General features: G+C 40.0%; 1 protein-coding gene across 2 annotated transcripts in view; it reads right to left on the reverse strand.

The window, feature by feature from the left end:
- The window catches only part of SLIT3 (slit guidance ligand 3), a 599,210-nt gene that overhangs the window by 531,779 nt on the left and 43,103 nt on the right, over positions 1 to 24,328 (reverse strand). For both annotated transcript variants that reach the window (XM_058722970.1, XM_058722980.1), the window contains exons 2-3: positions 21,401 to 21,472; positions 14,621 to 14,692 (exon numbers count right to left, since the gene is read on the reverse strand). In XM_058722970.1, the coding sequence (XP_058578953.1) occupies positions 14,621 to 14,692; positions 21,401 to 21,472 (144 nt within the window). The remainder of the gene's footprint in view (positions 1 to 14,620; positions 14,693 to 21,400; positions 21,473 to 24,328) is intronic.

Consider the following 24,328-nt stretch of genomic DNA (forward strand, 5'->3'; position numbering starts at 1 on the left):
CAGAGCATGAACGGGGGAGGGGCAGAGAGAGAGGGAGACACAGAATCGGAAACAGGCTCCAGGCTCCGAGCCATCAGCCCAGAGCCTGACGCGGGGCTCGAACTCACGGACCGCGAGATCGTGACCTGGCTGAAGTCGGACGCTTAACCGACTGCGCCACCCAGGCGCCCCAAAGTTGGAACGTATTTAGCACGGGGTCATTGGCCTAAGAGCTGGAAACAAAGCAATGCATAAAAATATAGTTATTTGGCTCATTTGGTCAAATAAACTGCTCTTTTTATTTATCCATCACTCTTAGCCCATGATGGACGATGAAGAAGAAGAGGAGGATCTGCAAGGATGACTCAATACACTGAATGACAATTGTGCCAATCGCTGTGTGAATGAAGCCCTTCACATGGGTCATCTCGTGAGCGCCTCATGAAGTGGTCTAGTGGAATCACAATACATGTGCCTGTAATTTATGGGTGAACCCAAGTACAGGCACTCAGCAAAGATTAAAAGACAATAAGAAATACAAGGTACAGCAGGTCCTACCAACATTCTTCTCAATGAACCTGTGCCCCCAAATGACTCGGATGAGAGACAAGAATCTGCCCCTCCCTCAATCTCAGTCCTCCTGTGCCACTCACCCTGAGCATTTTGCTGATGGGGATTCCAGTGGTCAATAGTGCTTTTCAGTATAAAACAGTCCCTACATGTCTTGTTCATGGGAGACAGAACTGTCAAGAATTTTGAATATTTTCCATTTTTAATCTTTCATGCCAACTTTAGAAATGGGTTTCTATTTAAAAGGCAATGCTACTCAACAATGATTATCCCCATTTAACAGATGGAGCTTGGAACTATTGAGAAACTTGCCTGAGGACACATGGCTAGTAAGGGAAATGGAAAGACTTACCCCAGTTCAAATACAGGTCTACCCTAACTTTGAGTCCACATTCTTAATCTTTAAATCACTAGACTAAATATCTATCACACACTCACTCTATCAAAATTGGCAGATCTAAGGGCCCGTGGAAACTTTTAGAGACTGGCCCTTGCTATTCTTGTTTCTATTCCAAATGACCCCAGATCATATAATCCTTTGCTGATGTGGTGGTCACGAGTTGTACTCCTTGATAGTCAAGACTCAGTTCAAGCAATGCCTCCTGGGTAAAGTTTTCCCTGGCCTCACTGGTAGAGATGGCCATTCCTCTGTACTCTTGAGGGTTCACTATTTGCCGTGTTGAAAGGTTTGTGATTACACGTTTGCCTTCCTAAATAGACTGTAAGCAACTTGATGGCATGGGTTCCACTGTATTCTTCTCAAAAACTCTTGAACTGACATAGTACCTGGTGCCATAGCAGATGCTTAACAGATGTTTGTTAACCTGGAATTGTCCGCAGATGGGTGAGCTGCTGTAGGGTGGAGTGGGAGAGGAAGTCGCTGGAAAAAAGTCTGAAAATGCTGGTCTTAAGGAATCTCCAGGAACACATAATCAGTCTTTTTTTTCCCCCCAGAGACTGCAGTGAAATGCTTACAAGCATTTACTACGAACCAGACTCTGTTCTAAATTCTTCTCATGTATGCTATTTAGTTTTACCAGCAACCCTATGAGGTAGATATACAGATGTTTTATAGATAAGGCAACTGAGGCTAGGAGAGGCTCATTAATTTGTCCAAGGTCAAACAGCATGTAAGTGTGGGCCATGATGTCAGAGCCCACATTCCTTACTACTTTGCTACACTTCCTACATATTCACTTAAATTTCCTGCCATCACTAAGCTTATAATCCTGAGTCTTGTTCTCTAGGGAGATGGCCCCAACGCCCATTATATGAAGTTATAGTTATGGTTATGGTTATGGTTATAAGGTATAGTTGAAGATTTTAGGTTTGAGTCTTCCAACAACCTCCTCCTCATCTGTCTTGGTCCTTCAATGCAACCAGAGAGGAAAGGGCTTGGTGGGAGAGAATCAAGCAGGCTGGTCTATGATCGCAGGCCTCCAGGCATGATGGTGAACACAGTCTCCAGTTTTTATTTTTCCCCTAACATTTCCCTAGTCTTAAGGCATACCCTTCACACTGTTTTGCAATTCTTAAGGAACCAATGGAGAATATATTCCAAGATAGAAGTTTTTTTTCTTAAGGGAATAAAAACATAAACCAATCAAAAATCTGTCAACAGTGGTGTTTCTGGTGTTGGCAGCTTATACACCCACACAGGCACTGGGTTTTTTTTCATGGACGTAGAGTAATTTAAGTGTAGACACCGCAGGCGATAAAATTGCACAAAGAAAACCCTGTCCATAATTCTGAGTTAGTAACAATGGTCAGTGTTTGATGTTGATACAAATGAGGCCAAAGGAAGAAAAAGCCACATTCATGGGCTGTTTGAATGTCTGGCCTCCAAATGATTGGCTCAAGGAACATAACACAATCTTAGTTCTGGTGGGACAAGCAGACGTCTATCCTACCAGAAACAAAATAAATCTTGCAATAATTTAAAAATATATATTTGCCACACATATGCATTTAAATATATAATCTAATTATTGACTTCACATCTAATTAAAGAGTAAATGGGAACTCTGGCTTAGGGCTAAGAACACCATTGTGTTCTGCTCTTTGGAAAAACTGAGCTAACACCAAGGCAACTCAACCCCTCAAATACTGCATGCTGCATTAACATTTCATAGAAGTCAAATTCCTCTCTAGCCTGTTTCCTTGTCTGTAAAATGAGGAAACTGGATAATACAACATCATAATCTCCTCCAAATTCCTGACAGTTATGTTTTCTTTTCCTAGCACCTAAATTCAGAATAGTCCTGGATTTAAATCTCAGCGTGGCAAGTTACCTTAATTTTAGAGCTTCAGGGTTTTTTCTCCATGAAAAGTACATGATAATTAAAAAAGATTTAAATTTTAATAAAAAATGCGCCTGGGTGGCGCAGTCGGTTAAGTGTCTGACTCTTGATCTCGGCTCCAGTCATGATCTCACAGTTTGTGAGTTTGAGCCCCACATCAGGCTCTGCGCTGACAGCGTGGAGCCTACTTGGGATTCTGTCTCTCCTCTCTGCCCCTCCCCAGCGTGTGTGCTCTCTCTCTCACTCAAAATAAATAAACTTTAAAAAATTTACAAAAAAATTAAAAATGTTCAAGTGTAAAGAAAAAATATGTATTTTGAACCTTGTATGCCCACCAATTAGATTCCACAATTATTTTCCTTTTGCTGTATTTGTTGTACTCTGAACCATGTAAGGTAAATTATGGAAATCAGGATGTTTGATTTCTGCATGCATCTCAAAACCTTAAGAGGCTTTCCCAGATAACTAGAGTACCATTATCACATTTAGCAAAATTAATAAACGATTCCCTGACATTGTGTTCGTGATATCTAATCCATGTTCAGATTTCTCCATTTGTCTCAAAATTTTATTTTATATATTCGTTTCTTCAAACCAGGCTTCAATTAAGAGCAAGGCACTGAATTTGGTTGTTATATTTGTCTCTAAAGTCTCCTTCTAAAATAATTGTTTTGAAGTAAAACATATACATAAAATAAACAAACGTAAATTTTGTGGCTAGAAGCACTTTCACCTAGTGGAACAGATCCACAAAACCTCTACTCAGATCTAGAAACAGATGATGACACACCCCAGAAACCCTCGAATGCTTTCTTCCATTTATAGCCCTCCAATGATAAACACTACCTTGACTTTTAATACCATAAATTAGTTTTGCCTATTTTGAAGATTATATAAATGGAATCAGGTAATACATATTCTTTTATGTCTGGCTTTTGTCACTCATTCTGTTTCTGAGATTTGTCGTGTTGTTACATATTGCAGTCGTTTTGTGTTGGTGTAACTTTTCATTTTCCATCAGTCTATTCCATTATATGAATATACCACAATCTATCTTTTCTCATGGTGATGATCATTTGGCCTGTTTCCAATTTGGGGCTATTATGGATAGTGCTCCTATGAACATTCTTGTGTATATCTTTTTATGGGATGTATAGCCAAGAATGGAATTGCTGGGTCACGGGGTATGTGTATGTTCAGCTCTAGCTGATACTGCCAAAGAGTTTTTCAGAGTAATTGCTTTAGTTTTCTTCCTCAGAAATTTGTATTATAAATGTGATAGAAAGACTTTGACTTCTGTATCTATCGCTTTGTATTTAATCGTCTTAATCTCTGTATTAACTTCTTATTGATTGAAAAAACTACTCTTTTCCATTTTTCATTTCTCTTAAGACATCATCCATTACATTTATATGCCCTTGAATTGTATCTAGATTAATGTGTATGCATATATTTTTGGTGTAAAACAATAACCACATTTATTTTGCTTATGAATCTGTTGTTCAAGTAGGGATTGGCACAGTCAACTTTTTAAAAAAAATAACCTTTTTATAGAATAGATTTATATGTACGTAAAGTTGGGAAGATAGCACAGAGCAATCTCATATATCCCCTGCCCAGTTTCCTCTATCATTAATGTCTTACATTAGTACCTTTGCCACAATTAATGAGCCAATACTGATACATTATTATGAACTAAAGTCAATACTTTATTTCAATTCCCTTAGTTTTTACCTGTATGTTTTTTTTTCCCCTTTTTTCGGATACTATCAAGGATGTCACATTATAGTTAGTCATCATGTCTCCTTATGTTCCTTTTAGCTCTGACAGCTTCACTGACTTTTCTTGTTTTTGATGACTTTGACAGTTTTGAGGACTGTTGAGATGTTTTTAAGAATGTCCCTCAACTGGAATTTTTCTGATGTTTTTCTCATTAGAATGTAGGTAGGGGTTTTTGAGCTGGAGATCACAGATGTAAACTGCTATTTTCATTACATCATATCAAAGGTACATACTATCAACATGACTTACCACTTTGGACATTGGTCTTGATCATCTGGCTGAGATAGTAGTGTGAGTCACATTTCTCCACTGTGAAATTACTATGCTCTGCCCTTTTTCATACAGTACTCTTTTGAAGGAAGTCACTGTGCAAAGCCTCCATTTAAGGAGTGGAGAGTTATGCTCCTCCTCCTTAAGAACAGAAAATCTACATAAATCATTTAGAATTCTCCTGAATGGGAGATTTCTCCTCTCCCCATTCATTTATTTATTCAATCATTTACTTATGTCAGTATGGACTCATGAATATTTTATACTTTGGTTATAACCCAATACTGATTTGCTTCTTTGTTGCTGAAATGGTTTCAGCTTTGGCAGTTAGCTCTTTTGGTTTGCTTCTATGTTCTTTTCATATATCCCCTAATTGTGGGTTTTGTCTTGTTTTGTTTTGAGCACTTCCTTTCTGGTACAACCTATCTCATACCAAGTCCTAGAATCAACCCATTTCTCCAAGAGTCTTAGCTCCCTTTCATTGGACAATGGTATTAGAAACCAAGATCAGGACACTAGGTATGCTCACTGCTGCTGTGGTGTCACTGCCTCTAGGCTCTCCTGCTAAGAGAACAAGGACGTATCTGCTTGTGTACAAGCCTATGTATATTTACATATCAATACATTTCTTTTTTTTATATCTATATATTTCTATATATATCCATCTATATTAAGTGAACATATCTTTATCAGACTAAACATTTTTTCATACTGATGTCTCCAACTCTTATCCATTGCCACAAAGATCATTATAGTTTTCTTCATTGCTTGTCTGTAACCATGCATTTCAGCAATGAGAAACCTGTCTCTACCATCCACCATCCATTGTTCAATTCCAATACACATGTACAGAGATTTCAGAGTAACCCATACTCCTGTGGGAAATTTTATCAACCACAGTACAGTTCATGTGTGTGGTTCCCTCTGCTCATTTTCAAATCCATTTAGGTCAGCAACTTTCCCCATTACCTTTAAGAGGTTGATTCATACATTCATCATCACAGTCTGTATTCCATGTTGGGATCCTCCAATTTTCTAAATGATTTTTAGAAATGCTCATACATTAAGGTTCACTCTCTATGCTATAAAATTCTATGGGCTTTCATCAATGCAAATGTCATATATTCACTATTTTAGTATCATACTGCATAATTTCACCACCCTAAGCCCCTCCTTTCCCATGGTTTCACCTATTCAACCCTCCATCCCCTCTTCTCTGCACCCCTAAACACTGAACTGAACTGTAAGATGACTATATTTAGCTTTGTAAGAAACTGCTAAATTGTCTTCCATAGTGGCTATAGTATTTTGCATTCCCACAAGCAATAAATGAGAGTCCCTAGTACCCTACCTTCTCACCACCAATTAGTATTACCAGTTTTTAGTATTTTAGCCATTATAATTAAGGGGGGGAGTGATATTTCATTGTTGTTTAATTTGCATTACCCTAAAAAAGTGGTATCAAGAATTTTACATATGCTTACTTGCCATCTGCATATATTTGATGCAGTACTTGTTCAAATCTTTTGCCCATTTCTTTCTCTTTGGGGTGGTAGAAGTGCTTTCTTATTGTTAAATTTTTGAAAGTTCTTTGTATATATTGTATGCAAGTCAGATATGCATTTTGCAAAGATTTTTTCCCCATCTGTGACTGGTCTTTCCATTCCCCTAACAGTGTTCTTTGTGGAACATAAGTTTTTAATTTTAATAAAGTTCAATTGATCAAGTTTTTTTCTTCTTTTATAGATCATGCTTTTGTTGTTATGTCAAGAAACCTATCCCTAAACCCAACGTCACGTACATTTTTTCTCTTGTCTCTCCTAGAAGTCTAGTAGTTTTACATTTTACATTCAGGTCTATGATCCACTTTGAATTGAATTCTGTGTAAGATATAAGGTTTATATCTAGGTTCAATTATCTACATATGAACATCTAATTGTCCCAGTATCATTTGTTGAAAAGACTATTTCTCCATTGAGTTGTCTTTGCACTTTTGTTAAAAGCCAGTTGACTATATTTGAATGAGTCTATTTCTGTTTTTTTTATTCTGTTCTGCTAATTCATATGTCTATTACTTCATCAATACCATGCTGTCTTGATTACTGTAGCTTTACAATAGGTCTTGAAATGGATAGTGTGATTCTCCAAGTTCATTCTTCTTCTTCAGAGTTGACAGCATTTATTTTTAAATTAGTTCTTTTATTTCAAAATCATTCCCTGCGTTCTTTATCCTTCCTTTCAAATCCTATTTTTCTCTAATCATCTAAATTCTGAGTTTTTTTAATTCAAATTTATGTTGTATTTTTATAGTTTGTAAGACCTTAAATTTGTGTAGCTGGTTTTGAACTATTCTATTATAGTTTTCATCTGTTTTGTGGGTACCACTTTCTTGCATGTTTTCATTGTTTCTAGAAAGGTTATTATACTTCTTACTTTTTTAATTTTTCTTATGAAAAAGCACTTTGTATGAGCTTCAACCATAATCTTTTTGGTTATTTCTTAAATGAAAGAAATTCCTGTAGTTTTATGAGGAAGGGGTGGGAATTGATAGCTTTTTTAGCTTCAAGAGTCTAGAGTTCATTCTTGCTTTGCTTTTTTTTTTTTTTGCACAAAATAGTGAAAACCACGGCCTTGTATTTTCTGAGATCTAACTCTTCCGGTGATTTCTAACACTTTCACGAAGAAGTTCTCTTTTCATTTCTACTATTGTTCCTGTTCTGATCAACTACTCTCAGGTTACTTATTAATTACTTATTAATGCTAGGCCTTTCTTTGAAAAAGAGCCCTGTTTTTGTTAAAGAATTTATAGGGCCCAGAATACTCCAACTACTATATAAGTCATTATCACATCATGGTTCCTCTGTACTTACCATGAAGTGCATCTAATCCAGCTCCCCTCCATTTTTGGCAGCCTTTTTCAGGCTGGCCACTATGTTTTCCAATGACTACATATTAGTCATTTAAGTGATCTCCTGCTCCCAGAGTCATAAGAATTTCAATTGGCTTGCCTCTGCTTTGTCCTACACAGATGAGATAACAGAATGGTTTTGTAAACATCGATTGTTTTTCCCTGTCTACTTTTATCAGGGGTGCAAGAGTTTACTAAGATACTTTGTAAACTAGTTTTATTGTAGATGTGTGTGTCTTTGGCTTTGCTATCCTAGTTGTTTCGCATTTTTTTATATAGGAGAGGGATCTTTAAATATTAAACCAACCTTGTATTCCTTGAATAATTCAAGCTTGGTTGTTAATATATCTTTTTCATGTACCACTAAATTCTCTTTGCTAATATGTTGTTAGGAAATTCATATAAATATTAATAAAATATGTTGATTTATATTTTTCCTGAAATGTTTTTGCTGGATTTTGCCATAAAAATTATACTGTCCAAATGACAAATGTCCATTCTTTTTATACAATAATTTTATGTTGATATTATTTATTCCTTAAAACTTTGGTAGAATTCACTAGTTAAGCCATCTGAGTGTAAATGGATTTGGGTGGGGTGTTTCAGTTGAAGATTTAATTTCTTTAATACAGGACTATATAGATTTTCTATCCCTTCTTGCTTCAGTTTTTAATTTCACTTAATCTTTAAAATCATTGAACTAAAGTTGTTCAAAATTTCTTCTTGGGGCATCTGGGTGGCTCAGTTGACTGATCATCCAGCTTTTGACCTTGGCTCAGGTCATGATCCCAGGGTTGTGGGATCTAGTCCTGTGCTGGGCTCCTGCTGAGCATAGAGCCTGCTTGGGGTTCTCTCTCTCCCTCTCTCTCTGCCCCTCCCCTGCTTACGTCTTCTCTCTCTCTCTCCCAAAATAAATTAACTTTAAAAAAACTACTCTTTTACCATTTTAATCTGTAAAATTCATACAAATGTCCTCCTTTTTATCTTTCATACTGGCAATTGGAAAGACTACTTCTTTCTTTTTGTATTCCTTTGTTCTGTTTTTTGTTTTGAGAGAGAAAGAGAGAGAGCTGGGGGTAGGGGAAGATGAGAGAGAGGGAATCTTAAGCAGACTCCATGCTCAGCATGGACCCTATGCAGTGCTTGATCCCACAACCCTGGGATAATGACCTGAGCCAAACTCAAGAGTTGGATGTTTAACCAACTGAGACACCCAGGTGCCCCTCTTTTTTGTTTTATGATCAATCTTGTTAGTTTTTATAATTTTATTGTTGTAAGAATGAAAGTTTGGCTTTTCAGAGTTTTAATATATATATATATATATATATATATATATATATATATATATATATTTATATTTCATATACTTCTGCTTTTACTGACTTCCTTTCTTCTATTGTTTTGTTCTTTCTCTAGCTTCTTAAGATGGGTTCTTTCAACAAGATTTTATCCTTACTTCATTTTAAGTATATGATAGCATATATCATAACTTGAATAATATAGCTTAAAAACTATACACTATCTTCTGAGCATGGCTTTGGCTATAATCCATTGTGTGATATACAGTGTGTTTATTAACATTCAGAAAATATACCTTCCAGTTTCCATGTGATAGTTTAAGATTTTATTTAGAAGTATAATTCTCAATTTCCAAATATATTGAACTTTCCAGTTATTGTTTTCTTATTGACTTAAAAATTTCTGCTGCTGTAGTGAGAGAAAATATTCCATATGATTTCAACCCTTTGATATTTGTTGAGACCCGATTGTAGACCAGTGCTTGATAAAAGTTTCATATGCACCTGAAAAAAAATGTTTATTCTACATTTTTTGGTTGCAGTGTTCTCTACATATGATTTGGGTCAGATCTGCAAAGTCTGTCATATTATTCCACATTGTTATGAATAATACTTCATATTGTTACTAATATCATAATAATCCATGTTGTTACTAATAACTGTATCTGTTTATCCCACTAATTACAATAACAGTATCTTAACTATGAATATAAACTTACCTATCCTTTTAATTATGTCAATATTTGCTTTGTGTATTTTTAGGCTATGTTTTTAGACACATACAAATACAGATTCTCTCTATTTTTCTGGTGTATTTACTCCTTTATCATTATGAAATAGCCTTCTTCATCTCCAACAGCGTTACTTTTTTAAAAGTCTATTTTATGTAGTATTAACAGAATCACACCAACCTTCTTTTGGTTCATATTTTCATGGTATCTTTTCCATCCTTTTACTCTCAATTTGTCTCTATCTTCATGCTTAATGTTTGTCTTTGTATAAAGCATATAATTATTGTTTCTTATTTTATCTACTCTGCCTTTCAAATGGAGGAGTAACCTGTTTACATACAAAATAATTGTGATATTTCTGTGTTTAAGATCATCCTCTATTTGTTTTCTCTTTGTTTTATTTGTCCTATGTTCCTTTCTCTTTCCTTTTATCCCTGATTTGAATGAATCGTATTTCTCTTTGTGTCATTCTATGTCCTTTCTTCCTCTACTAGGCTATTATATTTTTTAAACCATTCTTTCTAGAAGCTATCCTACAGATTGCAACATGCATCCTTGATTTGATAAAGCAATAAACATTAGTGATATTATCACTTCCTGGTTAATTCAAAGATCTTAGAACACTTATACTCTATTGACCCTTCCAACTTTTTGCTACTGTTTATATCTTAAGCTTCTTTTAATCTGCAACTGCCAACTCCCATGTCTTTCATGACATTGATTTTTGAAGAGACCAAGGCAGTTGTCTTGTAGAATGTCCCACCTACGGGATTTGTTTATGCTTCTTGGTTTCATTTAACTCGGTCCTCTACCCTATCCTCTTTTGGGAAACCAAAAGTGAGATGTAGCTAAATTCGATGTAGGGAAGACATATTTACAAATACAACTTTAAAGGCAATGCTCTGAATTTTATATTGTCATGTCAGGGACACAGTCATTCTAACCTCATAATATTGTATAGATTAAATGAGATGGCATACGTCAAGTGTCTGTGATGCTACCTGACACATAGTAAATAAAGAGCACAGTTTCTCACCCTCAGCACTGTTAATATTTTAGATCAGATAATTTTCTGTTGTGGGAACTGTCCTGTGCATTGTAGGATGTTTAGCAGCATTCCTGACCTCCACCCATTTTATACCAGTAGCATCCTCCAGTCGTGACCATCAAAAATGTCTCCAGACATTGCCAAGTATTCTCTGGGTGGGGATGGGGGGTGGGGGGATTGGTCCCAGTTCAGAACCACTGGTAAGGAACAAAAACCCAAGTATTTGATAAGTATTCCACAAGCACTAACCATCATGCCTTGTGCAAAGCTCTGAGATTAAGACCTAATGAAACAGGATTTCTGACTTCAACATATTTATGGTTTTGGGGAGGAAGAATCAGGCAAATAGAGAATTAACACATGGTATGATCAGTGCTGTCATAAGGACAATCATTGCTGTATGTGAGGAGAAGCACCTTACTCAGTCTACAGCAGAGGCCTTTCATGGAAGAATGAAGAACTCAGATTTGAGACGTGAGGGACAGAATTCTCTCTCCTTCCTCATTAAGGCTCAAGAGATCGAACCAATAAAGACCACTCATAATGAAAATCAGTACTTCAGAAATGAATTATCAAAACCCATAACATTTCTAGGCTGTATTTCAAAGTATGACAAAGATGAATCTACCACAAAATACGGAGATACAGGTAAGGGAAGCCAGGAGTGAGAGCTACAGACGGCACAATCAGCCATCTACTTCTTTAGCTGTTAACAACAAATATGTTACATTTTCCCATTCTATAGCTCTCATCTGTCTGGAAGCAGACTGGAAAACCAACACCAGAATAACACATCAGGATAATGTCACATACACCCTCCCCCTCACTGACACCGGGAAACCCTAACTAAAGGGGCCCATCTAACTGTGCACACTGAGCCAGCTACCTCTACTTCCATTCTCCTTCTTGCCCAACCATTTCTTTAGATCACTTGCACTATAAGTCAGAGACTGGTTAGCTTTTCACTAACCCCATTTCCTCTATTTCCTGGGCATATAGCTTGATTACCTTTCCTAGCCTCTCCTGCAGATTACTGTGGCCACGTGAACAATTTCTAGTCCAAGGTATATAATGGTGAAAGTGATATATACTCTTTCTAGGTCTTGCCCATGAAAACCTTCCACGTGCAGCCCTTCATGCTGCTTTCTAGTGGCTTGATTCAGACACACATTGGTACCTTGGAAGCCAAGGTTTAATGATAGCGGAGCTGAAGAGTAAAAGGAGCCTGTGTCCCCAACTCTCCCCTTGAAGGGGAGAGGCCCAGAAACCAAGAACACCCTTACTGGGTTTGATATGAATAAGAGGTAAACTTCCACTGTGTTAAGCTGTGAGATTTGAGGGTTTATCTAGTACAGCAGCTAGCATTAGCTTCTTAATACACCAAAGTAGAGAAACAGCCAGGTTTACCCTGCGATTGTAATCCCCTCAGTCCCCCAGACATGCACAGTATTTCAGCTGTGTTCACCATGCCAAAGAAAAGTGCCTTTTGCCAGCATATTTCACTGATATTCCCTGGAGTTAAGTGCGTATGTGAGAGGCCATTTGCAGGGCCACTGCTAAAGATCACACTTCATCTAATGTCCGAGCACAGAAGTATGAAAGGGTGTGGGACTTTGATGTCAGACAGATGTGGCTTTGAATTTTGTCTGCCCCCCACCCTTGACATTTCTTTGGCTTCACCTCCCTGAGCCTTTGTTTCTTCATCTGCAAAATGAGGGTAGTAACACCTCACAGGAATTTTATGGGGATAAAATAACAGATAGCACATAAAACATCAGCATAGTTCCCAGCATGTCTAAGGCACTCAATTAGTTCCCTCCCAACAATCATGAAATGAATAAATTAGGAGTTTGCTTACCCTTCTAATCAGAAGACTAAGCAAGAAGTGGCCTTTTCACAAAGGACTGTACAGGGGTGCCCGGATGGCTCAGTCGGCTCAGTGTGCGACTCTTGATTTTGGCTCAGGTCATGATCTTACAGTTCATTGAGTTTGAGCCCCACATCGGGCTCTTTGCTGGCAATGCGGAGCCTGCTTAGGATTCTCTCTCTCCTCCTCTCTGTCCCTCCCCCACTCATGTTCCCCCCACCCTCTCAAAATCAATAAACATTAACATAAAACACAAGGGACTATATATTTTACTCTTCCATAGAAATGTTTAATATCTCATACAAAGGAACCAGGTTCAATAAATACTTTTATTTTTCCATTGGTCTAAATAAGGAGAAGAATTTAAAGTTTAAGAAACTTAAAAATATAAATGTAAACAGAGGCAGCATTCATTATTTTTAGAACTCTTTTCCTTTATAAAAAAATAAATGTCACATTTTTTAAATGTTTATTTATTTTTGAGAGAGACAAAGACAGAGCATGAGCAGGGGAAGGGCAGAGAGAGAGAGGGAGACATAGAATCCGAGCAGGCTCTGGGCTCTGAGCCGTCAGCACAGAGTCCAACACGGGGCTCAAACTCATGAACCAAAAGATCATGACCTGAACCAAAGTTGGACACTTAACCGACTGAGCCACCCAGGTGCCTCACATTTTTAAACCAACAACAGAACATATGCTGACCTATGACCTACAAGGAGAGCAATAAATGGGACGGTTCACACAAAAGAGGAGCAGTAAAGGGTTTTGCTGGATAATAGCTGTGTTGCCCCAGATGCAATGACTCCAAGGGAAAAGATGGCGGATCACAAAGCTAACGTGGTGGTGGCAGGCCCTCCACCTCACCCAACCCCATCTCTGTAGATGAGATTTGGCAACAGGTAAATCGAACAGGATCCTTCTAGGGAGGATGATGGAGCAGGGAGCTGTTGCAGCCCTATTCCCCAACTGCAGGAGAAAGAGGCTGAAATGTCAGGCCAACCAGGATGTGGAGGGAAACGGGGAAGAGAGCCTCCCACCAGCATGACTAAGTGCTCCTGGGGACAATCCCCACTTAGAGCGCAGGAAGCAAATCTCCAGATATTATGAGCTGCCAGATGTGATTAACTGAGGAAAGGTGAAGCTGCCCACTTAACCATCTGAGCAGCACCCCATCAAAGTGACCCAAGAGTTTTCTGCAAAGGCATTAATCACCAAAACAAATGGAGGCTCCATCCATCTCCATCCCCACCCCTCTTCATCTCTCCCTCTGATAGTCAGAACAGCAGCCTATTTTTAAACCCTGGCACCACATTCTCTCCTGGAAACATGTGGGATCCCTGACACAGGCTGATGCTCAGAGGAGATACAGGCACACCAGCGGTACTGCCCACTCTCCCATCCTTCTCCCGTGAGGGGCAGAGGGGGTTCGGGGAGGAGAGGGCCTGACGAGGGAGCCTGCTACCCATGCAGGGGAATAGAGCATATCTGACACTGGCCTCCATGGCAGGGATAACCGGCTTCTGGCTTCCTTCCTCTGCAAAAGGGAAGGCTGAGGCTTGGTCCAGAAGGACCCCCATGTACAGATACCAATAGCAACAGCTCAAGCCTGGGAAGAAGAAAAACAAAGCCCAGATGCCAAATCTAGCATCTTTTGAAGAGAAAGACTTTAAAAAAATAAAATAAAGCAAAAAGAGTTTAAAAGGATCTCCATGTCTCTTTAACATGCATCTGATGTGCTTTAAATAAAATAGCAAACATTTTATTAAACATTGGAGACTTTTTTTTGGCAAGGTTGCAATGAAGTCAATTTACAAAAAAAAAAAAAAAAAAAAAGACTTTTCAAGAAAGGAGGTTGTATTATACTTACAATCGTTCCAGCTGCTTCAGATCCTGGAAGGCGCCTCTCTCGATGATGCTGACCTGGTTGTCTTCCAGATGCCTAGAACCACAGAGACAGCAGTGGTCAAGGACAAGCGGTCTAAGGGGTCTCCATGCTAGGCATCAGGCCCAGCCGGCATGGTCACTCAGCCCCTCCCACAACACTCTGCCCTGCCCCCCGCCCCCCAGCTGGGATCAGTCTGGTGGGACAAGATAATTCACATGCCAGCTTGGTGTCACGGTAACCAGGGTTTCGCCGCCTGCACACTTCTACCTGACAGATTGGTTTCCATGCCTCTATTTTAAGAATGTTCTCAGCAAATGTCCCCCCAAGCACTGCAGGATGTTGCACAGAAAAGGAAGAGGTAAAAGCAGCTTCTTATGAAAACCACACATATATTCAGCATCTCTTCCCTTGGAGCTCCCTCCTCTAAGGATTCAAAAATACTTCATTAAAAAGAGCCTTCTCTGTGCACTGTCTCTGGGTCACCTAGCAGGAAGGGTGACCCTATTGTTGGACAACTGCCCATGCCAGGAACTCTGCTTGCCCAGGGCCTGGCTGTTCCCAACATCTGGGTGATGGTTTTAAAAGCTAGTCCAGCCACGAACTCTGCTGACCTCCAAAGTCCTCCACTAATTAAGTGAGGTTGATTCCTGCATACGCCATATCCTAAGAATTGAGTATACAATGAAACATTTGTTTTCCTAATTAAAAAAAAATGGCAGCCTAAAATGGATTAGCTGAACAGTAGGGAAGGGAAATATGGAGGCTGCACAGTTTCCATCTAGGACTAACCCTGGTCACTGAATGAGACTTAGGAGGATGCATCTGTGATTGGAGGATGTTTGTTTGGAAGGTAGAGTCTAGGGTTCCTCTGGATTAGGCAGGAGGAGGGGTGCCCTGAAGCACCTGAAGGAAAATCAGAAGGACAGAAGGAAACTTTAGGGAAGGTTTGGCCTTCATTTCAAAACAACTGCATCTATGCTAGCCCACCACCTCCAAGGCATTTTATAACCCCTGTACTTCTTGGGCTTAACACTTGGGTCTTTGCATTTATTTTTAAGTCCATCTTTCCCACTATGCGTAAGGACTAAGAATGTGAGAACTTTTTTTTTTTTTTTTTTTTTTTTTTTGAGAGAGAGACAGAGCGTGAGCAGGGGAGGGGCAGAGAGAAAGGGAGACACAGAATCCGAAGCAGGCTCCAGGCTCTGGGCTGTAAGCACAGAGCCTAACACAGGGCTCGAACCCACAGACTGTGAGATCATGACCTGAGCTGAAGTCGCATGCTTAACCGACTGAGCCACCCAGGCGGCCCAAGAAGGTGAGAACTTCTGCTCGTCATCATATTCTTAGCCCTAACACAGTTGCCTAGCACAACAGCCACCTAATAAAGGCTTTTGACAAATGAAAAGCTAAAGAGGACTTTGGGCTGCATAACATATTGATTTTATATCAAGGAAAAGTGTAGTCTAGGATGTATGAGGTGTCTGAGACTATCAGAATGATAAGGGTATTTTGTTTGGGTTCAATGACATTCTACATTTTTGTGAGTTTTTTTTTTTTTTTTTTTTTTTTTTTTACAAATAATTAAAAATCACTATCACATCACATCACATCACATCACATCACATCACATCACATCACAAAAGAAACTCCTTTTGAAAAATCAGCTCATGCATTTCCAAATACCAACAATTGGCGGGAACTGAGTATGGGGTCAGGCAAGGCACACAGGTTCCTCAGTCTTCCACCGTCCTCACCTACTCCAGTCTGTACATTCATGTTACTCTGCCTCTGGAGGCTGGCCCTCCTTACTTAACAGATATGGACACCATGGAGCAGGGAGGCTAAGAGACTCACCCAAGGAAAAATTATTTGTATACTGGGTAGACTCCCTAACTCCCAGTCTGGTGTGCTTGCCAAATCTGGTGTAAAATCCCTTTCCTGCTTTCTTACCGGCTGATGGTGTGACATTGGGCTATCTAGTCAACCTCTCAGGGACTCTGTTTCATTTGTAAAATTAAAATAAATAAATAAATAAATAAATAAATAAATAAATAAATAAATAAATAAAACATCACATAAGTCCTTGTCTGAATAAAAATGGAACCGAGTGTATAAATTATCTAGCCCAGGATCTGGAGTACAATTAGAGGCTTAATAAATGTTCTTTTTCTTCCCTTCTCTCCCTCTCCATTTTGCCATATGGCAAGGAGTGCCTTGGAATGCTAACAGACTCACACTAGCACATCTTGCTAACCAGGGAGCTAGTTCAATATTAGTGGCTGGGGGTTTGTTTAGCTGGGTTTTTACTATCAATCAATCCATCACAGAGCTTGTTGTGATTACTTCCCAATAATAACAAGGAGCAACACGATGGGGACCGAGTGTCATATTCTCACTGGGTTTCTGAAGGAGTTTAACTCCAACCTCCTATGATGAATCTTTTAGTTCTGCTTCTTTCAGAAAGGGGGGTAAAAAAAATGCAAATATATCTTTGTTAGATATCTTCCTCTTCTCCACTTTGCTCAGGCTCTGGGAATCTAACTTTTATCACTTCAAGAAGCTTCTCTGACTTCGGCTTCCAGTTGGGTTTAGCCAATGGAAGTCACCAGCAAGAGATGAGAGGGCAGGACAAAAGTGAGACTGAGGGATTTATTGCCACCTCCTTCCCTGCCAAGTCATTTCAGGTTGATTGTGTCCCTCTACCTGAGACCATAGGTCCAATTATCAGGTAGCTCCTACCTTTGTAGGCTTAGATAACCACTTCCTCCCACTGCTCCTTGAGGCCCAGAGGGCTGCTGGGGCTCTTTGTTGTCACTATACCCAGGAAACTGCACCATGTCTCCTTGGTTTCTCTTAACTTTGCCCACACTTTGGTAAATAATTCTTTATTTAGCTCTGAGTGCCATCTTTTTCCTGCTGGCATCCTGACTGGTAAGGTAGCTAGGGTTCCTTTCTAGATCTAATTCCTAGATCTATCACAGTCCAGCCTAGTACCTGACTTTTAGAGGCTCAATGAATAATCAACATTTGATGAATCAATGAATCAGTGAATGCAGACATTGTGAACCTTCCATCCAGAATTCTAGGCTGGGATGCAGTTTAGGAGCATGTGCTAATGCCACTGATATCACTCTCATTTTACTGACCAGATGCAGGAGGTCAGGGATCCAGGAAAGGCTGGAAGACCAGAAGGCTGCCCATGGTTTGAGTCTGTTCTGAGTTAAAGACACACAGACTGTGTTCATTTTCAGCTCTTTTGGCACTGTTATTTTTTTTAATTTTAACACTGGATCAGAATCGGAAATCGCCCCTTGTGATGATGGCTGGGTGGATTTTAACTCTTTTATTAACCCCATTTGGGGTAAAGCTGGTTCCCACATTGTGGGCATAGCAGAGTTCTTGCAACAGACTACTAAGAAAGGGAATATAATTGATACCACCAGAAGAGATCCTTCCTTACTCCCACTCTGTGGGACAAAGGATTGTTATGGGCAATTCTTATATCTTCTTGAATGTACTTTATTTGGGGAAAATTGCCTTTCGATGAGACCAAAGTTCCCTAATCTCCATTTTATCTGTTTTTGCCCATTCACCTGCACTGTATTAACAGTTCTGCATGGAAATAGGTGGCAAACTCAAATTATTCAGGACTATTGAGTCTTTTCTGGCTTCACTATAAATTGTAAATAAGAAACAGATATAGGGAATGTGCTAAGGTGTGATGAAAGCTTTTCAAAAAAGATAGTTGTCTAGGTTACTCAGCTGAAAAGAATAGAGTGAGGGAAAATATGGTTTAAATGTCTGGGTATTTTACTGGTGTTAGAAAGCATTTCAGCTATCCCACCTAGCAGATTCTTTCACAGTAATAAAGGGCCACTTGAATGGAATTGTCTTTGAGTTGATAAGGAAGGTAATGAAACACAGTATATTAACAGTGTCTATAAAGCAGGGGAGGGGCAGTGTTTTGGCATTGGTTATCAAAATAAGAAGAATGTGCCAATTAAACAAAAGATAAACTGGAGTCAAAGAAATGCTGTAGACCATACAGAAGATATTAATACGATCTTTTGTGATTATTTTAAACTTTCTTATTTGTAGAGCGCAGATATGGAAATTGGAATTTTTATTAGTCTTCTGATGTAATGGTAACAAAATCAAAGGGTTTTCTTTGCTAACTTGGTTAGAAAATGAAACATTAGGCAAAATTTCTGACTTATATAAAAGGAAATCTCTAACAGATACAGGGGGCGGAAATGGAAACAGAAGTTACATGTTTGTTCTTTAAGCTGTCAAGTGACCTGGAATCAGGAGTTTACTACCTCTATTTCTTCAATAAAATTACCCTGAAACTGAGCCATAGAATTCCCTCAACCTGTCCCAGTCTCAGTTCTGACCCACATACATCTTGTGAGAGCTGCTGGTCATTTCACAGACATGTGACTCCTCAGGACAAAAGAAAGACTGGGCAGAGGGTGGAGTCTCCCCCTTCTGCCCTCCACCTTCTCTCCCCATCCCCCACCACTCCCACCCAGAGGATGGTGAGAGGAGCGCGAACATGTCACAGACTGGAGAACACATCAAGGGGAAAACATCTGTTATCTGGAGGCCTGACATTCAGATCCTAGTGCCCCCACACACTGGTGTTCAGGGAAACTCACATAAGCAACTTACTCGCACATCAGGGCTGCATTTACAAAATGGGTAGGCTGTTTCTTCTTGGTTTTCTAAAATTTCTATAATGTAAATGGACAGCAGCTCTGCACAGAGGTCAGAAAGAACATGTTCAGGGTTCTGATTTCTCTTCCACATGGTTACCTGCCATGTGAAGCTGGGACAACTAAACCAACTATGCCCCTTATTTCTCCTGGGCAGAGAGGAGTTAATAACCACATAACACAGAGCTTGGTCTGTGAAAGGTACCATATATACATTGGTTGTCATCACCATCATTACTACTATCTACTTCTCTTTTCTAAATTTTTTTTTAAATTAAAAAAATTGTTTTAATGTTCATTTTTGAGACAGAGAGAGAGACAGAGCATGAATGGGGGCAGGGGCACAGAGAGAGGGAGACAGAATCCGAAACAGGCTCCAGGCTCTGGGCTGTCAGCTCAGAGCACAACATGGGGCTCAAACTCAACGACTGTGAGATCGTGACCTGAGTGGAAGTTGGACGCTCAACCGACTGAGCCACCCAGGCACCCCAGTACTATCTACTTCTCAATCAGGAAAACAACGTAGCACAAGTAATATTCCACAGGTTGCAGTGAGAATAAATAGACTACATGAAAATGTTAAAACCATAAAGCATTAAATGCACAATTATAAGAGTCAGAAGAACTTATGCCCCCCAAATTCATATGTTGATGTCCTAACCTCCAGGCTATCATAATGTGACCTTATTTGGAGATAAGGTCCTCACTGAGGTAATTCAGTTGAAATTGTAAATAAGTTGAAATTGTGGTTATTAGAGTGGGCTCTAATCTGACTGGTGTCCTTATAAAAACAGAAAATGTAAACCAGAGACCTGCATAGAAGGAAGAAAATGTGAGAGACTCAGCAAGAAGACAATTATCTAGAAACCAGGGATTCCCAAGGCCACCAGAAGCTAGAAGGGGGGCCTAGATCAGATCCCCACCCTCTCTCAGCCCTCAAAAGGAAACCAAACCTGCGGACACCTTGGTTTTGGATTTCAGGCCTCAGAAACTGTGAGATGATAAGTTTTGTTGTTTAAGCCACCCAGTGTGTGGTACTTTGTTACAGCAGCCTTAGCAAACTAGTATACTAGCCATTCCTCATCTTACACACAAGAAAACTGAAGCCCACAGAGGTACAGTGATTCACCTAAGATCCCATGGGCAGTTAATTCTGATGCAGGACCAGAACCTGGTGCTTCCTGTCCCTACCACAAAATTCATTGTATTACAAAGGGCTATTGGTAAAAAGGAGGTGGCTTCAGATACCAAGACTTTAGCCGCTGCTTCTAGTAGACATTTGCCATCCACAATTCCATAACACAACAAACACCAAGGCAGTGGCCAGATTGCCCAAACGGTGCTCCAGGTCTGGAGCCACACTTATGGGTCAAAATCAACCTCTGAATAAAGTAGGAAAGAGGCTCCAATTGCTCCTCTCCTATACCTCTAAATGTCTGAGACTTGCCAATAGACAAGCCTTTAGGCACATTCTTACCACTGACAGATTTAGGGATGGGTTAAAGTATTCAATATTTAGCAAGGAAACCTGATATCCTTGCTCCCCTTTTGCACCAATACCCGTCCCAAATTTTGCTACCTGTCTATACAGCTGTGGGTGTATAACAAGGGCTCTGACCCTGTCTGACTCTCCCCCTCCCTCCTCTCCTCCTCTCCATTAGGCAACAACATAAATAACTTTTGTTCTGATTGCTCTTTTAATGCACAGGCTGGAGAAGAAATTATAATCTCTATGGAAGAGTAGCATGGTCAGTCAACCTGACATTGCTGTCATCCTAGAAGCTGGGCCTTTTGATTTATTTGTGAATAGCCCTCTGTTTTCCCTGTCACTGGAATTGACTTCTTCCATCGGTCTAGCCTAGCCAGCAGCATGGAGACACAGAATGAGATACCTGTGAAAACCTGGGTACACTAATGAAGTGCTTTCTGCTGCAGAATGGTAAGTCCTGTCACCTAGTGCATACGGTGTGATGTCAGGGCAGCAGAACATTTTCACAAGGCCTAAGAGTTGAAAATGAAATGCACTGGAGAGCCATGCATTACTTACAAGACCCGGAGGTTCTTGAGTCCAGCGAAGTCCATCTTGGTAATCCTGGTAATATTATTTCTGTCCAGGTCACTGCAATGGAGAGCAGATCTAGGTCAGATTTTTGCAGGTTACGTTTATGGTCTATTCAACCCAGACAGTCTTGAAGGAATGCTGCTTGTCAAGGAAAAGGTAATTCCAATGATTAATGTCATCCCCTGAGCATGCCCAACCAACTTAAGGATACTGTATGGAATAAGCCATCCATTATATATGTAGTAGAGCCCTGTTATATTTAGCTTCCTGGCTTCTGTTGCCCCTTCTTTGGGTAACAACTTTTCTTTGGAAGTCCCCTCCCCCAACTCTCAGATCATGTCACATAAGTGAGGCTTGCCCCTCTTCCCAGCTCCAGGCTAGGCTTATAAGCATCTTCACTCCCTCTGACCACAGGAATTGTTTCAGAAATGCGTACATGACTCAAATTTCTAACAGCTCTCTCCCCACTAGGTTTCCAAGCTGTTCAGCACTGCCAAAAGCCAACTTGCCACTATGAAGAGAGAGTTTTCCAGAGTCAAAAGATAAAGAGAGACTGATTCCTGGTGCTATCTTATGAGTATCTGGACCTGCCCATGCTGAAGCCAAATACTTCTGTATTTCAAAATCACACGAGCCCGTCTATCCCATATCCCTATTATCTTTAAACAGTTTGAGTTGAATTTTCTATGACTTGAAAACAAAAGAATCTTGACTGACTTTGGTACCTACCTAGGTAACTATTTATTTTCCAGCTAGTTTGTAAAGTCCCTGAGGACAAAGATAATATCTCATTTAACTCCATACCCCAATATAGAAAGTATGTGCCTGGCAGAGAGTGGAGGTAATTTTACTAATCTCATACATTAGGTAAAGGCAGCTACATGGATTGCTCCTGCAAAAATGGTCCCAAAGAGAAGAACTTGCCATGGAAGAACTGAAAGCATCATGGTGATATTTGTGTTGGCGAAAAAGGGTACCATGGGTATTTGGACACCAGGGTTAGAGAAAACCAAAGTCAAAAATGAACCTATGAACAAGTTATATGTATGTATATGTATATATATATATATATATATATATATATATATATATATGTTTACTAAAATTATCTAAGAAGATTAGATGCAAAAATAAATAAACAAGTAAGACCAGGAATAATATGTTACAATTCTTAATAATAGATACTGAGTGATTAATTCCTATCTACTATGCCTTTTTGAGAAACTTTTCAGGTTTTGGCCACACTGTAGTTTCAACAAGGTATTTGTTTTGTTTTGTTTTGTTTTGTTTTTAAGATTTTTTAAAAATATTTTATTTACTTTTGAAAGAGAAAGAGATGGAGACAGAGCGTGAGTGGGGGAGGGGCAGAGACTGAGGGAGACATAGAATCCAAAGCAGGCTCCAGGCTCTGAGCTATAAGCACAGAGCCCAATGTGGGGCTCAAACTCATGACCGTGAGATCATGAACTGAGCCAAAGTCGGACACCTGACTGACGGAACCACCCAGGCACCCCTCAACAAGGTATTTGTAAAATGACTTTGCTCCTTCCTGAACATTCAGGAACTAAGAGGCCATTTTCCCCATGACAGATCCCCACGCACACGCTCACTATTTCTTTGGTTTACCTATCCAGGTCCTAAAGTTGCCATCCATCAGTCATGCCTCAGAGGGACTTGGGAGCTCTACAGCTGCATAAAGGGAATGGAGACACAATCTTCAGATTCTTATACTTGGTATGAGGAGGGATTATTCTCCTGGTATTAAAAATAATATCAAAAATAAAAATCAAGTGAGTCCTTGGGTAACCTCACCTGGGAACCACCTCCCTTCCTCATCCAGTTTTCCACTACCAAAAATAGCAACCAAGTTGTTTCTTAGCCAGCCTGTGATGGAGTGAGGCAGTATACAGTCTTTTCAGATGTAGTGGAGTGCTGGTAAAAGGAAGAGCAAGAATTACGCAGGAAAATGAAGAAAGTTGCTCGTGTGAGGGTTAGAAACGAGCACATAGACAGGAATCTCATGCTTATCCTCACTCTAAGTATTCTTCTCACCTCCAGTCTCAGTTGGGACTGATGTTTGGGGACACTGAAAATTGCAGATATGACAATGCATCTCAGGGTTTAATTACCAGGACACAGCATGATATCTTAGCAGCTTGTGCTGGTGGCTATCGCACCAATATTTTCAATTAATATTTATTATGTGAAGGGGCACATAGTGTGCTCTGCTGAAACATTGAGGATTTCAGCAGGGACGGGTCATAGGGCAGCAGGCACATAGTCCATGGGTCAGCAGGCACATAGTCCATGTTTGGGAGGCGGAGCTTCAGAAGCAAGCAGCCCTGAGTTTGACTCCCTGCCCTGCCACCTAGCGAGTGGCCTACCGGTAGTTCACTTCATCTCTGAGGCTCAGCTATTCCATCCACAGAATGAGGGTAATCACCTCAACCTCCAGAGCTTTTAGGAAGGTCAAATGAGATGATACGTACGCACTGCTTATCCCAGTGCTTATCTGGCACTTGTTAAAGACTCAATCGTGGCAGCTACTGCTACTGTAATTAGTTGAACTGCATCCCTCTTACCTGCACCCCCCCACTTCCACTCTGAAATTTCAGTGCACCAAGAGCTGCTGCCTGCATCACCTCAAACTCTGTGCCTACAGATGAATCCTGGGATCCCCAAGAGACTATCTTCCTACAGATGAAAGAGGGGTGCATTTTGTGACCAATAAGTGGTAGGATGGCACTACCAGCAGGCCCCTCACGCTGCCTCTCTCTCACATTTCTATGACACCTATTTCCATATCCTTCTGACTGCCAGGGAGGAGGTCAGGGAACACGTTCATGGGCTTTGAAGTGGCACAGGTCAGGGTTCAAATCTCTTCCCCATCCCCCCCACTTCCAGCTGGGTGAG

Source organism: Neofelis nebulosa, chromosome 1 (assembly GCF_028018385.1).
Source record: "Neofelis nebulosa isolate mNeoNeb1 chromosome 1, mNeoNeb1.pri, whole genome shotgun sequence".
Taxonomy (NCBI): domain Eukaryota; kingdom Metazoa; phylum Chordata; class Mammalia; order Carnivora; family Felidae; genus Neofelis; species Neofelis nebulosa.